The 22,877-nt window shown below is 50.0% G+C and overlaps 1 protein-coding gene across 1 annotated transcript in view; it reads right to left on the bottom strand.

The window, feature by feature from the left end:
• Positions 1–22,877, bottom strand: part of JPH3 (junctophilin 3) — a 140,000-nt gene that overhangs the window by 15,129 nt on the left and 101,994 nt on the right. Inside the window, exon 4 of the mRNA XM_075009083.1 lies at positions 1,427–2,346. Within this exon, the coding sequence (XP_074865184.1) occupies positions 1,427–2,346 (920 nt within the window). The remainder of the gene's footprint in view (positions 1–1,426; positions 2,347–22,877) is intronic.

Below are 22,877 nucleotides of genomic sequence, written 5' to 3'. Positions count from 1 at the left end.
TGGCTTGTCTGTGCATCTTTACAGGCAGGCTGTGCCTGCTAGTTAGTGAATTATATCTGTCTTGTAGGAATGCATGTTTAGATCTGAAGCCAGGATTTCAGTGCCAGCTCCCAGTGCGTGTGATCCATACAGTAACTATGTCTCCAGCACGTAGGTCGGGGTTCAGCTCCTGTAAGCTGCAGAAGCTTGTCTAACTCTGGGGGAGTAAATGATATACTGAGTTTGTGTGCACAAGTGATGTTGCTTGCTAGGTCTACCCCACAAGAAGGAGTGGATTTCACCTTTAGATCATGTGACATCGCCTTGGGATGTAATGCTAGCGGCTCAGTGGTTTAACCAAGCTCTTGCAGACATTTATGGTCAAAGCACCTGCAAGCTCCCAGTGTCTTGCAGAGGATTTATGGACATTTAGTGCTATGAAGAGCACTCATGGGTCTTTTCATCCTGGAGGATCCCAAAGCTTATAAATACTGTAATATTTAACAGTTCTCTACCATTCATCATTTTGTGCAAACATAACCTGGTTAGCTCAAAATCTTTGGGAGGCAGGTAAAGATTATCCTTCTCCCCTTTGACAGACAGAAAAACTGAGGCCAAAAAAAAAAAAAGCAAGTGATTCATCCAGTCACCCTGAAAATCTGGGTCCAAGGTAAGGTTGGAATTCAGGAACTCCTTCCTCCCAGCCCAATACTCATGCTGCTAAACAAACACTGCCCCTCACCCCCTTATGGTTTTGTAAACTATTGGCCAAATCCTGTACCAGGCTAACACTGGAGAAGAGAAGCAGGGCAGCTGAGATGGTGGCTGACGATAAAATAATAATCACATTTGACTTAGCAACAGAGATTTCCAAACAAAAATCTAGAGTATTTTGCACACATGGATGAGGTGTCATAGACTGCACATTGACACGATGGCAAGATGTCAGGATTCAGACACAGAGATGTCACAACTGGGTTATTTCATGCTATTGGACCAGTACAAAGACTTGTCAGGTCTAGTGATAAAATGGTATTGAAAAGAGCTGCATGGATCTGTAAATTTCATGTGGGCAGGAACTTGACAGTTTGCAACAATTCCTGCATTTGATCATCTGAGTCCTGCTGGGATGTCGGCGTCACAAAATTTTACCTTGGAACAAACCACCTTTCCCTGCCTCACCCAAATTTGCCATTCTCCCAGGAACATTTTGACAGTAAAGGGCGCTCTTGCAAGCTGCAATAGCCGTCTTTCAGTGTACTTGATACCTTGTACAGAATGGGAGGCAGGGAGGAATTCAAGGTTATTGGTGGTGGAGCCGGGAGGGGGCAGTTTTTCCTCCTGGTCTGTACTTTCTCCCACACCTTTGTAACCTCTGAACCAGCTCTGGTTTGATGTGGCATCTATCTTCTCAGTCACATTCAATGATACAAATTTGTCTACTTACCGTACTGGATTTGAGCTCCTCCCCATTGTCCTCTTCAGATTCTAGTGCAACAGGTAAGGATTTCTGTGGTGGGGAGAAGGTTACGTCCCACCTTAATAGCCGGGGTTCAGCTTTGTCCCCAAACCTCAGATTTTCCAGTTTCTGCACTGTGGGCTCAGCAGAGGAAGCTGGCCTGAAATTTTCTTTGTTCTGGGACTTAGACCTCAGTCTCTGAGCCCCAAAGCCCCAGTCTTCCCCACGGTGGTCCTCTGCCAGGCTCCTGCAGTGGCCTGCTTTACTATAATGTCTTTTTTGGGTGTGAATCTCTTGCATATAAGAATCCATCCTCATGAGGGGTTTCATCTCCATCTCATAATTGCTCAGCTTCTCCTCATCCAGCTCAAGCAGTTTGGTGCTCCCTGAGCTGTGGTTGTGGGATCGGTGGTGGGAAGTCCAAGAAACAGTGGCTGGGGAATCTGTCCACCTCTCTCTTTGCTTGTGGTTGGAGGCTGTGTATTTGTGCCCACCACTCCGGCCTCTGTAATCTTCAGGGATGGAGGCAGATCCCAAGTGACCGCTGCGGAGGGTCCCACTTCTAATGCCCCGCGTCCCACCTGCTTTGTCTTCGCTCCAGCTGTTGGGTCTCAGGTAGTCCCCGCCTCGGCCCTCCAGCAACATCTGGATCTCCCCACCCCTCTCTTCATCCACCGAGATTTGTCTGGCGAAATGGGCGCTCTTGGTCCTGCAGGCTGGGCCGAGGGGCGGGGTGGAGGAGGGGCTGGCGGGGAAGCTTTGCAGGGGACTGTCATCAGGAGTGAGATCAGAAGGGGTGGTGCCTTTCCGGTACAGCTCCGGGCTTTCTTGCGGGAGTGGGCTGCCGGTGGAGAGGACCTCGATGTCATCGCTTGAGTTCTGACGCTTTGGCCTCTGGCATTCGAGCCCTTTTAAATGAGAAAAAGAAGAGAGAGAGAGAGAGAGAGGGAGAGAGAGGGAGAGACAAGGTTACTGCTATTCTGTGAGAGCATCACAGGTCAGGATAAAGAACAGGACTGACAGGATTGGATGCCAGGGTCTTCCCGCCAAGCCACAGGTCAGATCCATGATAACAGCTGTCTCCCTGCTCCTAGGTGTGTCAAAATACCTTCTGCCTGGCCAGCTTGCCCAGGATGAGCAGACGGGTACTCCGACATCATTGATGCTTTGCTCTTGGTAGCATTTTCCCTGTGAGGCCCTTAAGGCACCTGGTCTAGACCTATACTAATGAATAAGCCTCACAGCCCAGTGTAGAGAAGGGAAGTACTCCCTAGCCAGAGAGACCAGGTGTCTTCATATGGCAAAGCTGGGGCTGGATCCAAGATCTCCCCATGTACAAGCCACATGGCCATTCTTTGCACATGCCAGTGAGCATCACATCCATGGAATACACAGGACCACTCCTTTCTCTTTCCTACTACTGCACATCCAGCAGTGGGACTGAAAGCCACTAGACAGGTGGGCCACTCGTCTGAGTTGGCTTGCCAACTAAGTCATTTTGCCTGGAACTGGCAAGTGTAGAGATGAACTTGAATCTAAAACCCCAGATGCAAACAGCAAGGAACTTTGGGAAAGTTCAGAGCCGGTTCTGAACTCAGCAGCTGTCCCTTGTCTCTACAACGGACCAAACGGACCAAACAGATCCAAACATTCCTGTACCTCAAGAGCACTAGGGCCAGGATTCAGAGCTGAGCTTTGCCCTGAAGATAGACTAAAGTTGCAGGCTCCTGGAGCCAAATGTTGAGCTTCTGACTGAGGCGAGACTCTAATCAAGAACAACTGGGCCCCAGTTTTTAAAAGGGTTGGATGATATTACAGGCAGGGCAGTAAATCATGATTAGCAATGCACAATAGTGGCCTTGATTGCCTAGGAGGCTTGAACCTCATGAGGGTCTTCATTATCGCTGAATCTAATTTCAATTACATCTGTTTAATAGGCTATGCAGTAGTAGCCGGCATGAAGCCCTATGCCACCCCACACAATATACCCTGCATTAAGAATTTCTGCAAAGCACAGGGCACTGTCTGAGCCTGCTGGAGTTACATGCATCCTCACTGGTCAATCAGCATCCAAATTCCCGCTCTTCCAAATTTTCAAGCCCTGGTGTTTCGCTGGTAGAAAGATATGGTGTCTTTAATATAAGCTGTCTGGCTCAACCAGTATTCTTTTTGGCCAGTTATTTTAAAAGTGCTTAGTGCTTACATCTAAGGAGTTCAAAGCTCTTGACAACTCAGCCTCATAACTCCTCTGAAGCGCCCAGGATTATTTATACTAATTCCACAGAAAGGGAAACGGTGGCACACATATTAAGTGACTTGGCCAGGGTCACACTATGAGACAGTGGCAGAACAAAGTCTAGACTCCAGCTGCTCTGCCTTCCCATTTCATGCTCTAGCAACATAATTCTGCTGCTGCCATTGTTTACAGACACTCATATTCTACTTATTATGGTAACCACACAAACAGACTTGAACCTGGGAACCCTGGAGCTTGGTGCAAAATGCTCCAGTTTGAGCCAAAAGCCAGCTGGCTGGCCGTTAAGGCTGCAGATGACACTCATTCTCTGTGTAAGTGGTCTAGGAGCTACTACATGGAAGAGTGAATCACACCCAGTAGGTGTGTGGGCCACACCATCACTTGGGGGTTCTCAGAGAACCCACCACCATCACATGGAATAACAAGAGGGAAAATGTGGCTTTATCTTGCTTGGGCTATTCTGGTGACTGAATTTTCCAACAGGATCTCATTAAGGGTGATGGGACAGCAAGATAAATTTCATATGTTAGGCTGATTACCGGGCTATGAAAACAGTATTTTATTAATCCCTCAACAAATACCAATGAGTCCAAGAAGCCAGTGAAAGCCAAAGGTCCTTAATTCTTGTTTTACATACCAAAAGCATGTTTGTTCCCAGCTAAAGTCAGGCTAAGTTACATGAAAGATTTGATAAATACCTTAACTGCCTGACACTCCTCAAATGCATCTAATTACAATAGCTATAGCTAGACGAGAAATGAATCTCAAGAAGGAAAAACTCAGTTTTCTTGCCATGGTTTAAAAATAAATGCTATGAAATGCCTACTTTAATCTCCATCTGATCCTGCTGGATAATTTCACTTCATCTCATCTTCTTTCTCAAGCACAAGAGAGTGGGGATCGAGGCAAGTCAGGAAAAAAAATGATGGTGAGGAAATAACAGAGGAGGTCTTTTTGCTGAGTGAAGCAATATTGGACCAGACTCAAGCTATCCCCCAGATCCCAGTTGGTTCCATGAAAGACACCACCCAGCAGAGGTCACTTTGGCTATGTCTACACAGCAGCGTTGTTCCTGAATAAGCTATTCGGCTGGATCAACATTACAGAGATCTTTTGAAAGATCTCTTCTGAAAAAAACTGCTTTTGAAAGATTGCATCCACACACAAAAAAGCAGAGCGAAAAAGTGATCCATTCTTTCGACAAAGAGTGTCCACACAGTCTCCCACTCTTTCGAAAGAATGGGCCAGTGGTTGAAAATCTGGCGCCATGAGGACTGCTCTGCTGAAAAAAGGGCCCGGGGAGAATCTACGCAGGCTTTGTTTTGAAAGAAGGCGCTCTTCCTGATCCAGGAGCATAAGAGGGCTTCTGGAAGAACAGCTGTGGTTTTTCGATTTTGTATTGAAAGAGCGCATTTTGTGTGTAGATGCTCCACGTTTTTGCAAAAAAAGACCGGATTTTCCAAAAGAACGGGCTAGTGCAGACATAGCCTTCAAGAAGAGGGATTCCAGAATAGTTCATTCCAAAATACGGCCTTTACACACAATGCATTTCAAAATAGCCCTCAACTATTTTAAAATAGAGCATCTACATACAACAGAACCTATTTCGAAATAGAGCCATTGGCCACACTATGGCTTATTTCGAAATAGGTTCTATTCCCTGCGTACACAGCCCCTATTTCAAAACAGCTGTTTTGAAATAGGAGCTATTCTGTGTACAATGAGGTTCACCAATTTTGAAATAAGACATCCACTGTTTCGAAATAACTTTGCTGTGCAGACATACCCTTCCAGAGCAGAATCGTTAGCCAGGTCCTGGGCATATTAACCTGAGCTGGGATAAGTGAGGTACTATGTTAATTTTGCCTTAATAAAAAGTTAAAAAACAAGAAGTGCAGTGTGAATGCACCCTAACTTGGGAAGTGACTCTGATTCTGTAGCTGAGACTAGGGAGAAGAATCAAGTGGTCTCTAGCTCAACTCAAAACAGTCTGTGAGTCCTGATTCCTCTTTTAACACAGTCCTGGCTCCACAACATACCCTGATACCAATCCTGAGGCCATTGCTTAAATCTTGTTTTTTTTAAAAATTGTTATTGCAATAGCATCTAGAGGCCATAACTGCAACTAGTGCTTGGCATGGTGCAGACACACAGAGACAGTCCCCACTTCAAAGAGCTTGCAATCTAAAAAGACAAGGCAAAGGAAGGCTCATTTAGCAGGGCCGGTCAAGACTTTACCACTGCAATCAGTTTTCAGTGGAAACCTGGGTTGTCAATTCCATGGTGCTGTGGTACAGACCGGTCCAATATGCCATACCGACACATTATTTTTAGCTGGTACTGAGTACCAGAAAGACTCCCTGCTGGCCATCCCCAGCCCCTCCACTGGCTCCAACCTCTCTGCGTACCAGACTGAGGAGCAGGGAGAGGGTCTGGGGCTAAGAGTGATATGGCTGCTCTCAGCCCAGCCCCTTCCACCTGAGGCTCCACCCCTTCCAGGAATGCAGGTCGGGTCCTCCCCTACACCCTGTCCCCAGGACCGTGGTGGCCGAAGACCCTGCCATTTACCTGTGATGAATGGACTATGTCCAGAGGCCCTTTGCTGGAGGCCTCATGGCCCTGCATCACCCTGCTCCAGAACAGAGTAATGGAAAAAGTCCTCCAAGAAGCCCAGAATGGCTGCAGAGAAACAACCAATTGGAAGGGCTTCTACAGTCACCAATTAGGGGCCAGATGGGCCGTATAAAAGTCAAGCAGCAGAAGAAAGAATGCAGCTCCTGTCTGGAGTTTAAAGTGGAATGACCAGGTAGCTGGCTGGATAAGCGGCAGGGCTGTACACAGGTCACTGTGGGCAAACTGAGCCCACCAGAACCTGGCCTGACCAAGTGAAGGCACTGAGCTGGGTGCAGCTGGTTTGGTTTGGTTGCAGACTGGCCCCAGGGAAGATTGCTAAAAAGATGCCAGATAGACTCTGACCGGGTTGTTGAAAAAGGCAGAGCCTCTGGGAAGAAGCCTGAGAGCTACGACCACATAGCAGGGCCATGGAAGGAACTTGGGACTGTATACCCCAGAAGTGGGGACAGTGAATGTGCCTTAGCCAGAGGGTTGAGCCACTGAAGACTCGTTTAAAGGAACTGTGATTGCAGGTATCTGCTAGGGAAGCGGGTGTTTGCGAGAGGCAGATGGGGACTGTGTCACACCCCCTGTACCATTAATGACTTACCGGATGCTGCACATGATACAGCTGGAGCTAGAGAGGTCTTCATATTAACTCAGCAATCTCCTCCAAACTATTCCATTAGAGCAAAGCCCCCGTTACCACAGCAGATCTCTTGCTAGAATAAAGCGCTGCCAACAACAAGGTTTATTTAAGTCTGCGCACCCACTCTTCTTCTGCATTAGCTTCATTCCCAACCTTCACTGTCTGCTTCACACTCAGCTGTGAACGTGAGAGAACTCAAATGTACTCTGGCACCTACAAATCTGGAGCCCAGTCCTGCATATTTTTACTTTGCGAATAGTCCTATTGACTCCATTGGAACTATTAATGCAAGAAAGGCTTTGCCAGGTTGGGTGATGACCTTAAAGCAGTGGTGGGCAACCAGCAGCCTGAGGGTTGCATGAAGCTCACTGGGGCTCTATCTGAGGCCTGTGGATGCTCTGGCCACCCACCCCGGTGCTTCCTACACCTCTCCCCAAAAAAAACACACTAAGAGACCTAACAAAGAACCACCATGGCTAAACAGCCATGTTAAAAAGGCAGTGAGAGAGAAAAGGGCAGCTTTTAAAAAGTGGAAGTCAAATCCTAGTGAGGAAAATAGAAAGGAACATAAACACTCCCAAATTAAGTGTCATAATGTAGTAAGAAAAGCCAAAAAAGATTTTGAGGAACTGCTAGCCAAAAATTCAAAAAATGATAGTAAAATGTTTTTTAAATACATTAGAAGCAGGAAGCCCGCTAAAAAAGCAGTGGGGCCCTTGGACGATAAAGATATAAAAGGAGCGATCAAGGAAGACAGTGCCATTGCGGAGCGATTAAATGATTTCTTTGCTTCAGTCTTCACGGCTGAGGATGTTACAGAGGTTCCTAAATCTGAGCCAGCCTTTTTAGGTGACAAATCTGAGGAACTCACTCAGATTGAAGTGACATTAGAGGAGGTTCTGGAGTTAATTGATAAGCTGAATAGTAACAAGTCTCCAGGACCAGACGGCATTCACCCAAGGGTTCTGAAAGAACTCAAATGTGAAATTGCGGAGTTATTAACAGTGGTTTGTAACCTATCATTTAAATCCACTTTGGTACCAAATGACTGGAAGACGGCCAATATAACGCCAATATTTAAAAAAGGCTCTAGAGGAGACCCTGGCAATTATAGACAGATAAGTTTAACATCAGTACCAGGCAAATTAGTAGAAACACTAGTAAAGAATAAAATTGCAAGGCACGTAGAAGAGCACGAATTGTTGGGCAAATGTCAGCATGGTTTCTGCACAGGGAAGTCGTGTCTAACTAATCTGTTAGAATTCTTTGAAGGGGTTAATAAACATGCGGACAAGGGGCACCCAGTGGACATAATATACCTAGATTTCCAGAAAGCCTTTGACACGGTCCCACACCAAAGGCTTTTATGTAAATTAGGTGGTCATGGGATAGGAGGAAAGATCCTTTCATGGATCGGGAATTGGTTAAAAGACAGAAAACAAAGGGTGGGAATAAATGGTAAATTTTCACAATGGAGGAGGGTAACTAGTGGTGTTCCCCAGGGGTCAGTCCTGGGACCGATCCTGTTCAACTTGTTCATCAATGATCTAGAAAATGAGGTAAGCAGTGAGGTGGCAAAGTTTGCAGATGACACCAAGTTGTTCAGGACAGTCAAAACCAAAAGGGATTGTGAAGAACTACAAAAAGATCTCAGCAAACTGAGTGATTGGGCAGCAAAATGGCAAATGAAATTTAATGTGGGTAAGTGTAAGGTAATGCATGTTGGAAAAAATAACCCAAATTACACGTACTACATGATGGGGTCAAATTTAGCTACGACAGATCAGGAAAGGGATCTTGGAGTTATAGTGGATAGTTCTCTGAAGACATCCACGCAGTGTGCAGCGGCAGTTAGTAAGGCAAATAGGATGTTAGGAATTATTAAAAAAGGGATCGATAATAAGACAAAAGATATCATACTTCCCCTATATAAAACTATGGTATGCCCACATCTCGAGTACTGCGTGCAGATGTGGTCTCCTCACCTCAAAAAAGATATATTGGCATTAGAAAAGGTTCAGAAAAGGGCGACTAAGATGATTAGGGGCTTGGAACGGGTCCCATATGGGGAGAGGCTAGAGAGACTGGGACTTTTCAGTCTGGAAAAGAGGCGATTGAGGGGTGATATGATAGAGGTATATAAAATCATGAATGGTGTGGAGAAAGTGAATATAGAAAAATTATTTACCTTTTCCCATAATACAAGAACTAGGGGACACCAAATGAAATTGATGGGTAGTAGGTTCAAAACTAATAAAAGGAAATTTTTCTTCACACAGCGCACAGTCAACCTGTGGAACTCCTTGCCCGAGGAGGCTGTGAAGGCCAGGACTCTATTAGGGTTTAAAAAAGAGCTCGATAAATTTTTGCAGGTTAGGTCCATAAATGGCTATTAGCCAGGGATAAAGTATGGTGCCCTAGCCTTCAGAACAAGGGCAGGAGATGGATGGCAGGAGATAAATCACTTGATCATTGTCTTCTGTTCTCCTTCTCTGGGGCACCTGGCATTGGCCACCGTCGGCAGATGGGATGCTGGGCTGGATGGACCTTTGGTCTGACCCAGTATGGCCATTCTTATGTTCTTATGTTCTCTCTCCCAGCAATTTTGGAGGAGCTGCGTGTCTCCTGGTTCGCCCTATGTCCCTGCTCCTCTCCCAGCTGTTCACGGCATTCCAGCCCAGGGAGCTGGGGGGAACGGGGATTGTGCATGAATCAGGAGATTTGTGGATCGCCGAAACTACTGGGAGCAGGGGTCGCAGGTAAGTGTGGGACTCCGGTGTCTCAGGGCATGAGAGGCACTTGGTGGGGGGCAGGCATGGGGAACCCCACTGGGCTGGAGACTGCTGCAATCCACTGAGGTGAAGGAGGGCCACTCATGTAGCCTGCCCACTATTTGTGGTTTCCCATTCCTGCCATAAAGGGATTGTCCACCCTAAAAACTACGCCAGAGATACTTATTAAGCAACCCCCATCTTAAGAGAGCTCTACAATATCCCTTTTACCGGTGATTCTCAACCTTGGGGTACCCAGAGGCTTTCCAGGGGGTACATCAACTCATTTAGTTATTTGCCTAGTTTTACAACAGGCTACATAAAAAGCCTTATCAAAGACAGTACAAACAAATTCCATACAATGTCATGTTGGCACAGCTCTGTTTTACACACCCTGATTTAAATACAATATTTAGATTCTGATTCATTTATTGTTTAGTTTTATGGTAAACATGAGAAGGTAAGCAATTGGTCAACACAGCAGACCCTCAATTTACACGAGGGTCATGAAACCCAAATTTCGTGTAAATCGGGGGCCGGCTTTTTTCCCCTGGTGGAATGTACGTTCTGCAATCAGACCCCTGCAGCTCCTTTTTGAACGTTAAGTCCTGGGGTTGTGGGGGCAGTTGGTGAGGGTTAAGCTGGTGGTGGGCTGGGGCTGTGGGCAGGGGAGCAGGGGGTTAAGCCTGGGGTGGGTTAGGACTGCAGGGGGGCAGGGGAGGTTGAACCAGAGCTATCTGCAGAGGAATGCCCATGGCCACCGCTTCCCCGGGGCTCCAGGCTGGGAGTGCCCATAACTGCCACTTCCCCAGGGCTTGATTGCAGCCAGGAAGAGTTGCGCCCCTGGTGGGGGGTGAGACGGAGCTGTGCATGGGTGGTGAGTAGGGTGGGGGCTGAGCTGGGGCTGCAGAGGTTGGATCCGAGTCTGCAGAGGTTGGAGCAGGGTCTGCGGCGGTGGTGGGCAGGGAGCTGGAGCCCAAGTCCTGTGTGCTGCGCTGGGGGATAGACCTTGAGCCCCATACGGGGATGTAGTGTGCTGGGGTCTGATCCTGGGAGGTGGGGCAAGCGAGTTTTAGCTTCAGCTCAGCTAAAATTCTTCTCCCTACCTTCCCAGAGTGGTGCTGCTGTCAGCTTGACAGCAGCACCGCTCTGGGAAGGGGATTTTAGCCCACTTGGCTGCCCGCAGGAGCAAACAGCTAGGCGAGCGAAAAGCCTTCCCCCTACCTTCCCAGAGCGCTGCCTAGCGCCTCTCTGGGAAGGCAGGGAGAAGGGGCTCTTAGTCTGCCTAGCTGCCCACTGCTGCGGGAAGCTAGGCAGGCTGGCAGCCACACATCTTCAGGTTGTGCGAAATTCGGGTTCAAGCGAGCTTTGCGCAACCTGAAGATGCGTAAAGTGAGGTTTTACTGTACTTGCATGTTGCAACGCCTTTGTATTTTTAAGGTCTGACTATGGAAGCAAGTAGTTTTTAAAAGTGATGTGAAACTTTGGTCTTGCATGCTCCCATCAGACTCCTGAAAGGGTACACTTATCCAGAAAGACTGAGAACCACTGCTCTGTAATAGTCAGGCAATTATTCAGAAAATGTTTTCAGAAGTTCTAGAACACTAAACATACTAGTAACGCTACACTGCAGTACACCTTGCTCTGATCTAGTAGGACAAACGTTGCAATGGTAGGAAAATTTGTGTCTGTAAATTGTAGGTACAGGGGGTGCTTATAATTTTTTTAAAAGGCTATTTTATAAAAAAAAGGCTGAGAAACAGTGCCTTTTACTGTGCTGAGTATGTTTCTTTTGCCCTTTCATTAGCTCACTTAAGCCACTGTTCTTTCTAAGTCCCTTGATTAATGGTTTAAGACAGGTCTCATTTCCTAACACAATAGGCTCATCTTTAGCCCTTACGTAACACACAGCATTCCAGACCGAGGCACTTTGTGTCAATATTAACCCACTGCCATGGCTAAAAAGACTCAGTTCTTCTCTGAAACGCAGGAGTTGCCTTTAAAAGACACTTGACAGCAGCACAGTACAATCTTGCCTGCTTGCAGCCTCCAAGAATGTTCAACAATTATTATAACCTAAAATTAGCACTGGAGCATGTGGTGTTCCTGGAAGAACCACTGTGAAAATGCAAAAGAGAACACACAGCATTCATGTCTGGATTTCAACATGCTAGCAGAGCTTAAGCATCCTTGGCTGGCTTAAATATTCAAAGCCAAGGAGCGAAGTACTGAAACCTAGTATAGCCGCTTCCTGTTAGGTGCTTTGCAGTTTCAGCAGAGAGGTTATGGGCCTAGGAGAGACCAGACCTTGACAAGGAGAGTATAGCAAGGGGAGGCATTGGAGAAACTTGAGCTGTCGTTGCCTCTGTTGTACCTATTCTAGGCTCTCCTGGTTTTAATTCCTGGTTTTGTCGCAGGCTTTCTGCAAGGGCAAGTCCTGATCATCCAAGGTATTTGCACTCCTGATTTCAATGGAAGTTAGGAATCTAAATATCTTGAAAGAACTGGGCCTCTCTCTCTGTGTCTTAAGGGTTGCCTATGCCAGAATTCCCCCGCCCTCAACCTCCACAGGGAAGATGAAGCCAGCACTGTTGCTGGGGGTTTTCCATCAGTGTACGAACATCACCCTTTTGAACAACACTAACTAGTCTGACAGAAGCATCCTTCCACTGACCTCGTTGCATCTGTGGTGGGCGTTAGGTCATCACACGTGGATTTTTAATATTCCTAAACCATGTATCTAGATTGGCCTAAATTTTAGATGTAGACCTGGCCCGAGTTCCTTGCGTTTAAAATGGTATTAATAGTATTTCCCTGCCTGCCTGACTGCTGGGTGTATAAATCTAGGTGATGTTTAGGTACCATTGCGAAGGGACATACCCGCAAGACTCTGCCTGGCATCTTTGGCCAGTATTGACATCACTTTTTGATCAAATGATTCCCTCACCGAATAAAATGGTTCCTAATCAAGTACGCTGAGGGAGGCTAGCGACGCTGAAGGAATGCCACCCTGGGCACTGAAGGCTGGCCTACAAGAATGATAAAGGGCATTTTGCCTCCAGCTGATTCATGACCTCAGTCCCAGTTGTCCACGGAGGCATAATAAAGCTCTGCGGAGTTTGGGTCTGAGCACGAGCCAGGTCACTTACAAGTTGCAATAAGTGCCATGACCCAACGCCAACTAAAAGCAGAGAGAGCCATGGGGTGGGGGAAGAGACCACCAAACAGACTGGGGTGGGGCTGTGTTGGGAGGAGACTGGGCAGGGATGTATTTGTGTTGTGCTGGCTGCAGGGAGGTATTTGTTTACCATTCTGTGATACTTTACAGAGCTGTAATTAGAGAGGAGTGCTGTCTCTAGGAATAGCCATGGCATGTTCTAGGCTGCTGCAGCAGACAACGTGCATGGCCATGAAGGGCCTGTGTCTGAAGCAGGGATGCTGCAGTTCAGCTCTGTCTAATCAAGTCCCTTCACACTCCCGAGGAGTGGCCGGGTGTCCCGCCACTGCTGCAATGCAGTGAACAGCAGCTGGGCTTTCAGGGAGTTGGGGTGTGTAGGGGGGGGAGGGGGAAGGTAAACCAGGTTGCTGTGCCAAGGCCTGGAGGCAGAAGGGAGCGGTTGATGCCCTCTCACAGATTTGTCTCTGGAGGTTTCACAGCCCAGGAATGCTTCCTTCACTCCCATGTCCCTTTACAGCAATAGACCTGGCAAACCTTGGACAGCATTCAAGTAGGTGAACTTGCCCCCTGCCCCCCACCAGCTGGATCTTAACCCCAAATCTGAGGTCTTCTCCAGCCCCACCTATATCCCCTTTGTTGCCTCTGTCAAACCCCTCATTCATATCCACATCATCCTGCCTTGACTTTTCCCTCATCCTCGGCTCTGGCGCCCCCACTGCTGTGTTCTGACTGCACTGCAGGAGGCTGCTGAGGTCATTTTCCTGTGTGTCCTTTGCTCTGTCATCCCTCGGCCCTGAATCTCTCCAACTACGCCCTCCTTGTGCACCATATCTCACTCAGCTGTGGTGCCCTAACTCTGGGCCCCTCCCTATTGATCTGCAATTGTGACTCATCGAGTTGCTCCCACTCCCTCATCTGCTTCACCCTCAAGTGTCCTGGCACCTTCTTTTCCACCACCTCCACTGAAATGTTGTGTATCCTCCCCCAGCGGCTCTGTCCCTCAGAACCCTTCCCAGAACCACAGTTCCTGTGATGGCTACAGCTACCCCGTCAACCGTGTGATGTTATTTTCAGCATCCTTCTCTCCGTTCCCCTACTCTTCTGTTTGTCACAGTCACTTGTTGCAGATTGTCCCAGGGTGGACTGTGTGCCCTCAAGGCCCACATTCTCCTATGTGCCTGGGCAGAACCCTTCACTTCAAGTCCCTGATTGGTTCACTTGATGCTACCACAACTGAAATTCCTAAGCCACCACCTAAGTCCAACCTACCCAGCTGTCCAACAATTGCCATTACCTGCTTTCCTATGGAAACGGTCTTACTGCTTGCTAGCTTTCTTCCCCAGTCCTCTACAGCAGTGTTTCTTAAACTTTTCAAGACCCTAGAACACCAAACAATGATGTTTTTTAGGCAGAACACCTACAAAAATTTTCTTCAAAAATTGTGGTCAGACCCAAAAACAAAACAAACCAACCAACCAAACAAATCCCAAAACAAGAAACAGCAACATACAGAGCAAAAACGAAACGAAGTTAACGATCAGGTACCATTGCAATGAAGAAGAAACATTGTACCTGGTTTTAACAACAGAAAATATATATGTTGAATTATTTTTCCAAATATTTTTCCACCAGTGCTCCATGGTACATCCTTTATGAACCACTGCTCTATAGCACCCCCTGAGATAACAGCAGTCTGCCCATCTCTCATCCACTCACCTCCTGGACACCTTTGCTTCAATTCCACCTCTGCCAGCTGCTGCATTTGGCCCCCCACTGCTGTTCCTACGTCACACCCCAATGCTATGAGCCCATGTTCCTATGAGTGCCCGAAAAAAAGCAAGGCAGGGCTCAAGTGTTGGTTTTAACTCAGTGATTTTGGACTTTGAAGGGAAAGTAGAAAGGAAATAAGGAAGAGCCACAGAAGGGGAAGGAAACCTTTTAAAATATTTTGTTCTGTATTTAAAAAGTTCAGTTTAGACAGTAGCCAATGATATCACATTTCTGTAGCGTCTTTCACCCTAAAGGATCCCAAAGCCCTTGATAAATGGAGGGATCACCCCATCATTGGAACGCAGCCCCCTCTGGGGCAGAATGTGGTAGCTGTTTGACAGTGGCATTGTTGCAGAACATCTGAGAACAGGAGATGGTGTAAAATACCAGTTTCCTCTGGAAATGCAGGGGTACTCTGAAGGTAGAATGCAATGTAAGTTAGAAATAGGACAGCTTTAATGAGCACTCCTGGAAGGGACCTTCCATTGCTCTTCTCTAGTATTTCTGGGCACAGGAAGCCCACCAATATCACCTCTTGCACACCACCCACCCAAAGCATCACTCTGCCCTGCTGGTGAATGCTGAAAAGTTCACACTGAGGTTACAGAGCTGGTGAGAGGCGGACAGAGCTGCACGCTCCTGGCTTTTATCTGCCTGAATCGTTCAGCCGGCACTCCCAGGTGTCATGCCACATCTTGGTTTGGGATGTTTCTTTTTTAATGTGTTCTAAGTGGAAACGTGCATGCGCACAACCAAGCACCCAAACACCAATAGCACATGCACAAATCAAGCAGCAGAAGCCTGCTGAGAAACTAATAAAAAATGTATTACCTCAAAAGTATTTTTTCAAGAGGTAATGTTATAAAGGAAATGTCTTGTGGCAATAAGAGATGTAGATACTGGCTATCTCAGGGTTGAAAAAGGCTCCCTGGGAATAGGAAGCCCTGTTAAAAAGCTCAGCTCTGTGATACCAGAATTGCAACTCAGAGAGGACGTGATAACCCGGAGAGATATTTCAGGCAGATCCGCATTTGCTCACAAGAAAGACATGGTCCCTTTACTGAGTCTTCTTGGGCATGTTTTATGTGGTTCTATTCACAGCGCAAGCACCTCTCTGGCTAGCAAAGGGAAACACACCACACTAAAAATGCAGGACACAGGCGCGAGTGTGTTTGTGTCAGGGTGGCTCTGGCCCATAACCCCAGCACTTGGGACTGGAAGAAACCTCCTAGGTCCTCCAGTCCAGGTCCTATTATCCCAGGCAACCCTCTCATAGAATGCCACTCTTAAAAATATCAAGCTCCATGTTAAAACTGTGTGTTTGCCTCCATTCCTCCTGTTGGAAGGATGTTCCAGAACCTCATTCCTCTGATAGGTTTTGGATCTTATGTTCCTTTCTATCTTACTCTTGGACTAAAACCAAACCCATTTGGATTTGGGACCATTCAGATTTACATCCAGATTTCAAACCTCACTTTCCCCATTCAGGGGCCTTCATATCTGACATGCAGATTGGCATTTGTAATAAAGCCTGGGGGTTATTTCATGCTTCTCTTTGCCTTCTGGAAGTGCATGGCAAGATCCAGAATGGATACACTCAAAAGCCGCGTCTACACGAGCCAGCTACTTTGAAGTAGCCGCGCCAACTTCGAAATAGCACCCGCCACGTCTACACGTGGAGGGCGCTATTTTGAAGTTGAAATCGACGTAAAGGCGGCAAGACGTCAAAGTCGCTATCCCCATCAGGAGATGGGAATAGCGCCCTACTTCGACGTTGAACGTCGAAGTAGGGCACGTGTTGACGATGCGCGTCCCGCAACATCGAAATAGCGGGGTCTGCCATGGCGGCCATCAGCTGAGGGGTTGAGAGACGCTCTCTCCAGCCCCTGAGCTCTATGGTCACCGCGTGCAGTGGCCCCTTAAAGCTCCCTGCCCCCTGCGTTCCTGTGCAGGAAGCTGAGAGCGCGTGCAGGCCGCAGCATTGCCACGCGGCGAGCCTGCACACCTCGCAGCAGCCCCAACCCACCACCCTGCACTGATGGCCCGCCAGGCAGCCCCCAAGTGCTCCCAGGGTACCTCCCCCAAGGGGAGCCAGGGCTCCCAGCCTGCCAGCCAGCCTGGGAAGAGGCAGCGGGGCCCCTCCTGGATGGAGGCCAAGATCCGGGACCTGCTGGGGCTCTGGGGCAAGGAGGAGGTGCTCCAGCTAATGGAGAGCAAGAGGCGGAATGCGGATGCGTTTGCTCGGCTGGCCGAGGGCCTGGCTGCCCGGGGTCACCCTGCCCACAGTCCTGACCACTTCAGGAGTAAGGTGAAGGAGCTGCGGCAGGGTTACGCCCGGGCCCAGGATGCGGCCAGCCGATCTGGGGCTGCCCCCGCCACCTGCCCCTTTTAAAGGGAGCTCAGGGCCATCCTGGGCCCCCAGTACACCTCCTCCCCCCCGGTCACTCTTGACACCTTGGCCAATGAGCCCCAGCAGGCCCCAGAGATGGAGTCTGCCCCGGAGGCAAGCCCTGCACCCCAGGGCCCCCCCCCCCCCAGGAGCCCACCCCTGGGATGCCGGAGGAGGGGGACTCCTCCAGCGACAGGGGGCTCTGGATCGCTCTCCCATCCCGGAGCTCCAGCAGGGCGTCCACCCAGTGGGTGCCCCCCGACCGTGGGAGCGGACCATCAGGTATGTACCCCCCGGTGCACACCCCCGGGGTTAAGGGGCATGGACAACAGACATGACCAGGGCCCTCCACATGCCCAGATGACCATGGCCCCAAGGACAGCAGTGGCATATCCCTCAGAAGAGTGCATCACCCCCTGCCCCCCAGCAGGACAGCACCATGCCCCATCCCTGGGGATGGGGGGAGCAGAACCTAGGGTCCCCGGGGGGTGGGGGTGGGACACCCATCATCATCAGCAGCATCTCCTGGGGACGGGGATGGGGAACCAGCAGCAGAGGGGTGGGGGGACAAGGGCCACGGACCAGGGCCCACACTGTCTCCACTCTTCTTCCCCCGTGTTCCGCAGCTGCACAATCAGAGGGCCCGGAGAGCACCGGCGAGGTGTCAGTGGTCCCAGAGAGCCCACCGGGGCCATCCCAGCAGGCCAGCCCCTTGGCGGAGCACCGACCAGCCCCAGGACGAGGCCAACAGCGGAGCCACCACCAGAGGACAGCCACGGACCCCCAGCTGCTCGTGACCCTCCGTCGTCAGCTGGAGGTGTCAGAGTGGCGCCTGTGGGTGGAGGAGCGGCGGCTGGAGCTACAAGAGTGAGCGCTGGCCTGGCACCAGGAGGCTTGGGGGGCCTTCATGCAGACCTTCGAGTGCATCGCGGAACACCTGGCCCCCCAAGCCGCACTGCCCGCCAGTCTGCCCGCCGCTCCGACCGCTGCTCCGACCGCCATCCCTCAACTGTCCGCCACCCTGGGGCCTGACGCCGAGGGGGACCTGGGGCCCGCAGACACCCACCAGCTATATCTGCCGGTTTGCCTGGCCCCCACCCAGCCTCGGCCAGGGCTCCAGCCGAGGCAAGGGTCGCGCCCTCCAACCCTGGGCGCCAGACAGTAGGGGTGCGGGGCCGAGGACGTGGCCCCCCCTCCCCCTTTGTACATATCCCCCATTATTTGTATATAGTTTGTGTTGGACCCCTGTTCTGTTCTGGTACCTGCCCCCCCATGTAAATAGTTCCCCCCTTTTTTTCTCTCTCTCTATATATTGTATTAATAGGAGATTTCACTGTTTGGTTTCAAACAACAGGTCCATTTATTTGCAAAAAAAGTAGGGGTGTGTGTGCTCTTAGGTGGTCTGGGGTGTGGGCGTGGGGGCAGGGAGTGTTGTGGAGGATTGGGGGGGGTGCAGTGGGTGGCCTGCCAGTGTACACCCCAGGGCCTGGTTGAAATGGGCCCGCAAGACCTCCCGGACCCGGATCCCCTCGGGGTCCACCTGGCGACTGGGGGCAGCGGGTGGCTGCACGTTGGCCCTGCCAGCCTCCACAGCCCAGCCCTGGAAGAATGCCTCCCCCTTGCTCTCCACCAGGTTGTGGAGTGCACTGCACGTGCCCACAGCCTGGGGGATGTTGGTGGGGCCTGCATCCAGGTGGGTGAGAAGACACCTCCAGCGCCCTTTGAGGCGGCCGAAAGTGCGTTCCACCACATGGCGCGCAGGGTTCAACCACATGTTGAACTGCTCCTGGCTGGCTGTGAGATGGCCTGTGTAAGGGTGCATGAGCCAGGGCTGGAGGGGGTACGCCGCGTCTGCAATGATGCAGAGGGGCATGGTGGTGTCCCCCACAGGGATCTCCCACTGGGGGATGTAGGTCACCGCCTCCAGCCGGCGGCACAGGCCTGAATTTCTGAACACCCGGGCATCGTGGGTGCTGCCAGGCCAGCCAACATAAATGTCCAGGAAGCAGCCCCGGCTGTCCACCAAGGCCTGGAGGACCACCGAATGGTAGCCCTTCCTGTTGAGGAAGCGTCCTCCGCTGTGCTCTGTGGCACGGATGGGGATATGGGTCCCATCCAGAGCCCCAAAGCAATTTGGGAAGCCCAGGCTGGCAAACCCCGCGATGGCAGCATCTGGGTCCCCAAGCCGCATGAGCCTGTGGAGGAGCAGGGCATTGATTGTGCGGACGACCTGCAGGGGAAGGACATGAGAGAGCACCAGTGAGGGGTGTGCAGGGTGTGTCTGGCCCTCCACCCCAGGGCTCCCCCCCCCGGGTCCTCTTACCTGCATGAGGACAGCCCCGACAGTGGCCTTGCCCACGCCAAACTGCTGCCCTATGGATCGGTAGCTGTCTGGAGCGGCCAACTTCCAGACAGCGATGCCGACCCGTTTCTCGACCATGAGGGCACGTCGCATGGAGGTATCCTGGTGCTGTAAGGCAGGGGTGAGCCACTGGCAGAGCTCCAGGAATGTCTGCCGGCTCATACGGAAATTCTGGAGCCAGCGGTCGTTGTTCCACTCGCCAAGCACCAGCCGCTCCCACCACTCTGTGCTCGTGGGGTAGCTCCACAGCCGGCGGCGTGTGCGGCGGTGGGGGGTCAGAGGGCAGCAAGGTCTGCGGTTGCTTCCTCCTCCCGTGGGGGCAGCTCCTCTTCCATGAATAAAAGGTGGTCAGCTGCCTCCTGCATAGCACTGAGCAGGGCAAGCACTGCTCCTGCAGGGGCGGCTGTGTGGACCTCTGGCTGCTGCTGCTGCTGCTGCTGCTGCTGGGGGTCCATACTGCTTCGACAGGTGTGCGTGCCTGTGGCTCTGCAGACCGCGTGCTGTGCAGGCTGAGTGTGTCTGGGAGGGGCCCTTTAAGGGAGCGGCTAGCTGTTGCCCTGGAAGTGCTAGTCCGCCCTGTGACCCTGTCTGCAGCTGCTCCTGGCACCCTTATTTCGATGTGGGCCGCTTTGGCGTGTAGACGCTCCCCTGCAGCGCCTACTTCGATGTGGTGCTGCCCAACGTCGGTGCTGAACATCGACGGCACCAGCCCTGGAGGACGTGTAGACACTATTCATCGAAATAGCTTCTTTCGATTTTGCTACTTCGAAATAAGCTATTTCGAAGTAGCACCCCCGTGTAGACGTAGCTAAAGGGGCACAGATGTCAAAGATGCTGGTCTGACATCTCATAAACCATGGAAAGCTAGAGAAAAAAATGGTCAGAAATGTTTCAGGGCAAAGACAGACACACAGGCAGTAAGAGCAAAGGAACTACAGTGGGGAGTGAAAGGTTCACTTCCCTGCTGTACTTAAGGGAGAAACAGATGCAAAGCACCAGCCCTAGAGATGTGTCGCTCAGTTAAGTCTGACAGATGAACCACTTTGGGTGGGGGGGGGAGGCAGAAGGCGGGGTTCTTTTGTGGCAGTGTGAAGAGACAGCTTTGAACTGCCAAAGTGGTGGCAACGAGGGAGCCCATGAATAAAATCTCAGCGGAGCCAGTCAGCTCTTGTGGGGAGGGGAGAATTCTTACATCCTTCGGGTCAGATTCTCCGAACTGCTGCATCCCCCTCTGTGCCATTCCGGTGGCATAAAAGAAGTCAGAAAGCGTTTGCATCTCTCCATCCCTGGATTCCCTTCCCCAGTGTAGCTGGGACCAGGGCCAGTGTGGTTCCTAGTGTCAGCTTCAGGCTGGGTTTGGGAAGGGGGCAGGAGAAGGAGGTGGCTTGAATCCACTGTACTTTAGCAGTTCCCAGCTAGCAGATAGCTTCAAGAGGCTAATGCCAGCCTGCAAATGGTTCAGCAGCCCCTCTGGGCCATAGGTGGCACAGAGCAGCCCCGGGTTTAGGGAGCTACAACTGTCCACCTTGTGGTCTTATTTCCCCTTTGCTACCTCAGTTGGAAACCAGGCAGAGTTGACAGTCACCCCTTCACCTGCAACACCAGCTGAATACTCCACGCTGCACAAGAGCACAGGAGATGTGGCAGAGAAGATACTAAATAGGTTCTTTTCTGGTTCCAGACTAACCTACCCTGATGTGACACTCCAGTATCCACCTGGCTGGTGTCAAGGAATCTCGCTGGAATATGGGAGTCACATACAGGGCCGGGGAATAAATCGATATAGGTTATTTCATAACCACTGGAGTCTGGAAACAAGCTTGTCACTCCTTGTCACATGCCTGAAGGAAGGAAGACAGAGTATTAAGTAGGAATGTTTAAGTAAGAATGTCAGTCTCTCTGTACTTCTCTTGATCCTTTATGGAGAACGCTGTGAAAATGATGATAGGGTTTTCAAATCCTCCATTCAAATTTCATACAGAATTATACCCCTGTCTAACAGGTGGCCTGCTCCTTTAAGGTCAGTCAGCTGCCCTGTTACACCCGTGCAGGGTGGGACTTAAGATGAAGCCCAGCAGTGGCCAGCGGGCTAAAGAGAGGAGCAGATGGTTGGAGGGAAAGGGGTGTAGGGGAGAACAGAAGCCCACTGGGGAAGAGAAGCTGGGCCTTGCTGGAGACTGGGGCAAAGAGTTTGTAGTTTGTTTTTGGAACTGGATACCCTGGAAGGGGTGGACTTGTACTAAGGTCTTAGCTAGATAGTTAAGTCATTGTGGGGAAACTGAGGCAGGAATGCTGAAGAGCCACCCCAGACCGTGGTGGGGGAGGAAAGAAGACTCTGAGAGGGGTGACTCTCATGTACCCTGCCATACGGTGTGGCCATGGTTGTGTTGTTAGAACAGGGACACAGTCAACCTGATATATCTCATTTAAAAAAATTATAGTACAAATCACCATCAGACTCCCCATGACCGCTTTGGTAAATTAACAGCCACATTTGCCAGCTTTTAAAAATCTCCCTTGTTGCTGTGTGAAAGACCCACTGACAACACATGGAACTGACAGCCTGACTCAAGAAATGGACCACATACAAATGCACAGACCGGTCTTCTTAAAAACAAAACAAAAAAATTTATTTTATTTCTTTTGGTTATGGTTATTTTAGGGGTTAGTGGTAAGAAGAGTGGGTGAAAAAATGTCAAGCCGCACTGTGATTTAAGTTGGTGGTTGCCCTTTAAATTCAATTGGGGTTCTATAGAAACTACTCCAGAGGCCTACGGTCCCATCTTAATTTCTACAGAATTTTCCATAAGGAGTACATTAAACTAATGCTTAGCCCCAAAGCAATGAAGAAATCTCAAATCTGGCCCCTTAATGGTTTTGTCTATATAACTCTTTGGTTATGTAATACTTCCATTGTCACTCTGCCCTCAACCAGCAAGCATCATGCCTGTGAATGGATTTCCAGCATTAGCTGGAAAAGTCCTCTGGGGTCAACTCTAGTCCATCTCCCGGCCAAACAAGGACTTTCCTAACTAATCTCTGAAATGCTTTACATAATGGCGTTCTGATAGACCGATGCATAACAGCAATGGGAAGGGCTTTTTTGGGGCTACCCAACGTTGCCAAAACTCATGATCTTGGGCGGGGGGGCTCAGTGCTGTTCCTTGTGGCTTTTGATTGTTACTAGTACAATAATAACAAAGATATCTTACATTTATGGGGCACAGCTCATACTTAACGATGCTAAGGAGTCACAAATTTTACTTAGGGTGAGGAAACGACACATCCAGTGTAATTCTATGGAGTCAGTGGAATCATACACAGGGTGAATTCAGCTTCTCTCTATATGAGAATCACATCAGGTACTGGTGAAATGCAGCCACCTCTTGGGTGGCACAGGTAAGCCAATGATACCCCATGAGACGTGAAGATGAATCTCTCGACCAGCTG

The sequence above is a fragment of the Carettochelys insculpta genome, chromosome 14 (genome assembly GCF_033958435.1).
Source record: "Carettochelys insculpta isolate YL-2023 chromosome 14, ASM3395843v1, whole genome shotgun sequence".
Lineage (NCBI taxonomy): Eukaryota > Metazoa > Chordata > Testudines > Carettochelyidae > Carettochelys > Carettochelys insculpta.
This window is presented reverse-complemented; position numbering and strand designations above follow the sequence as displayed.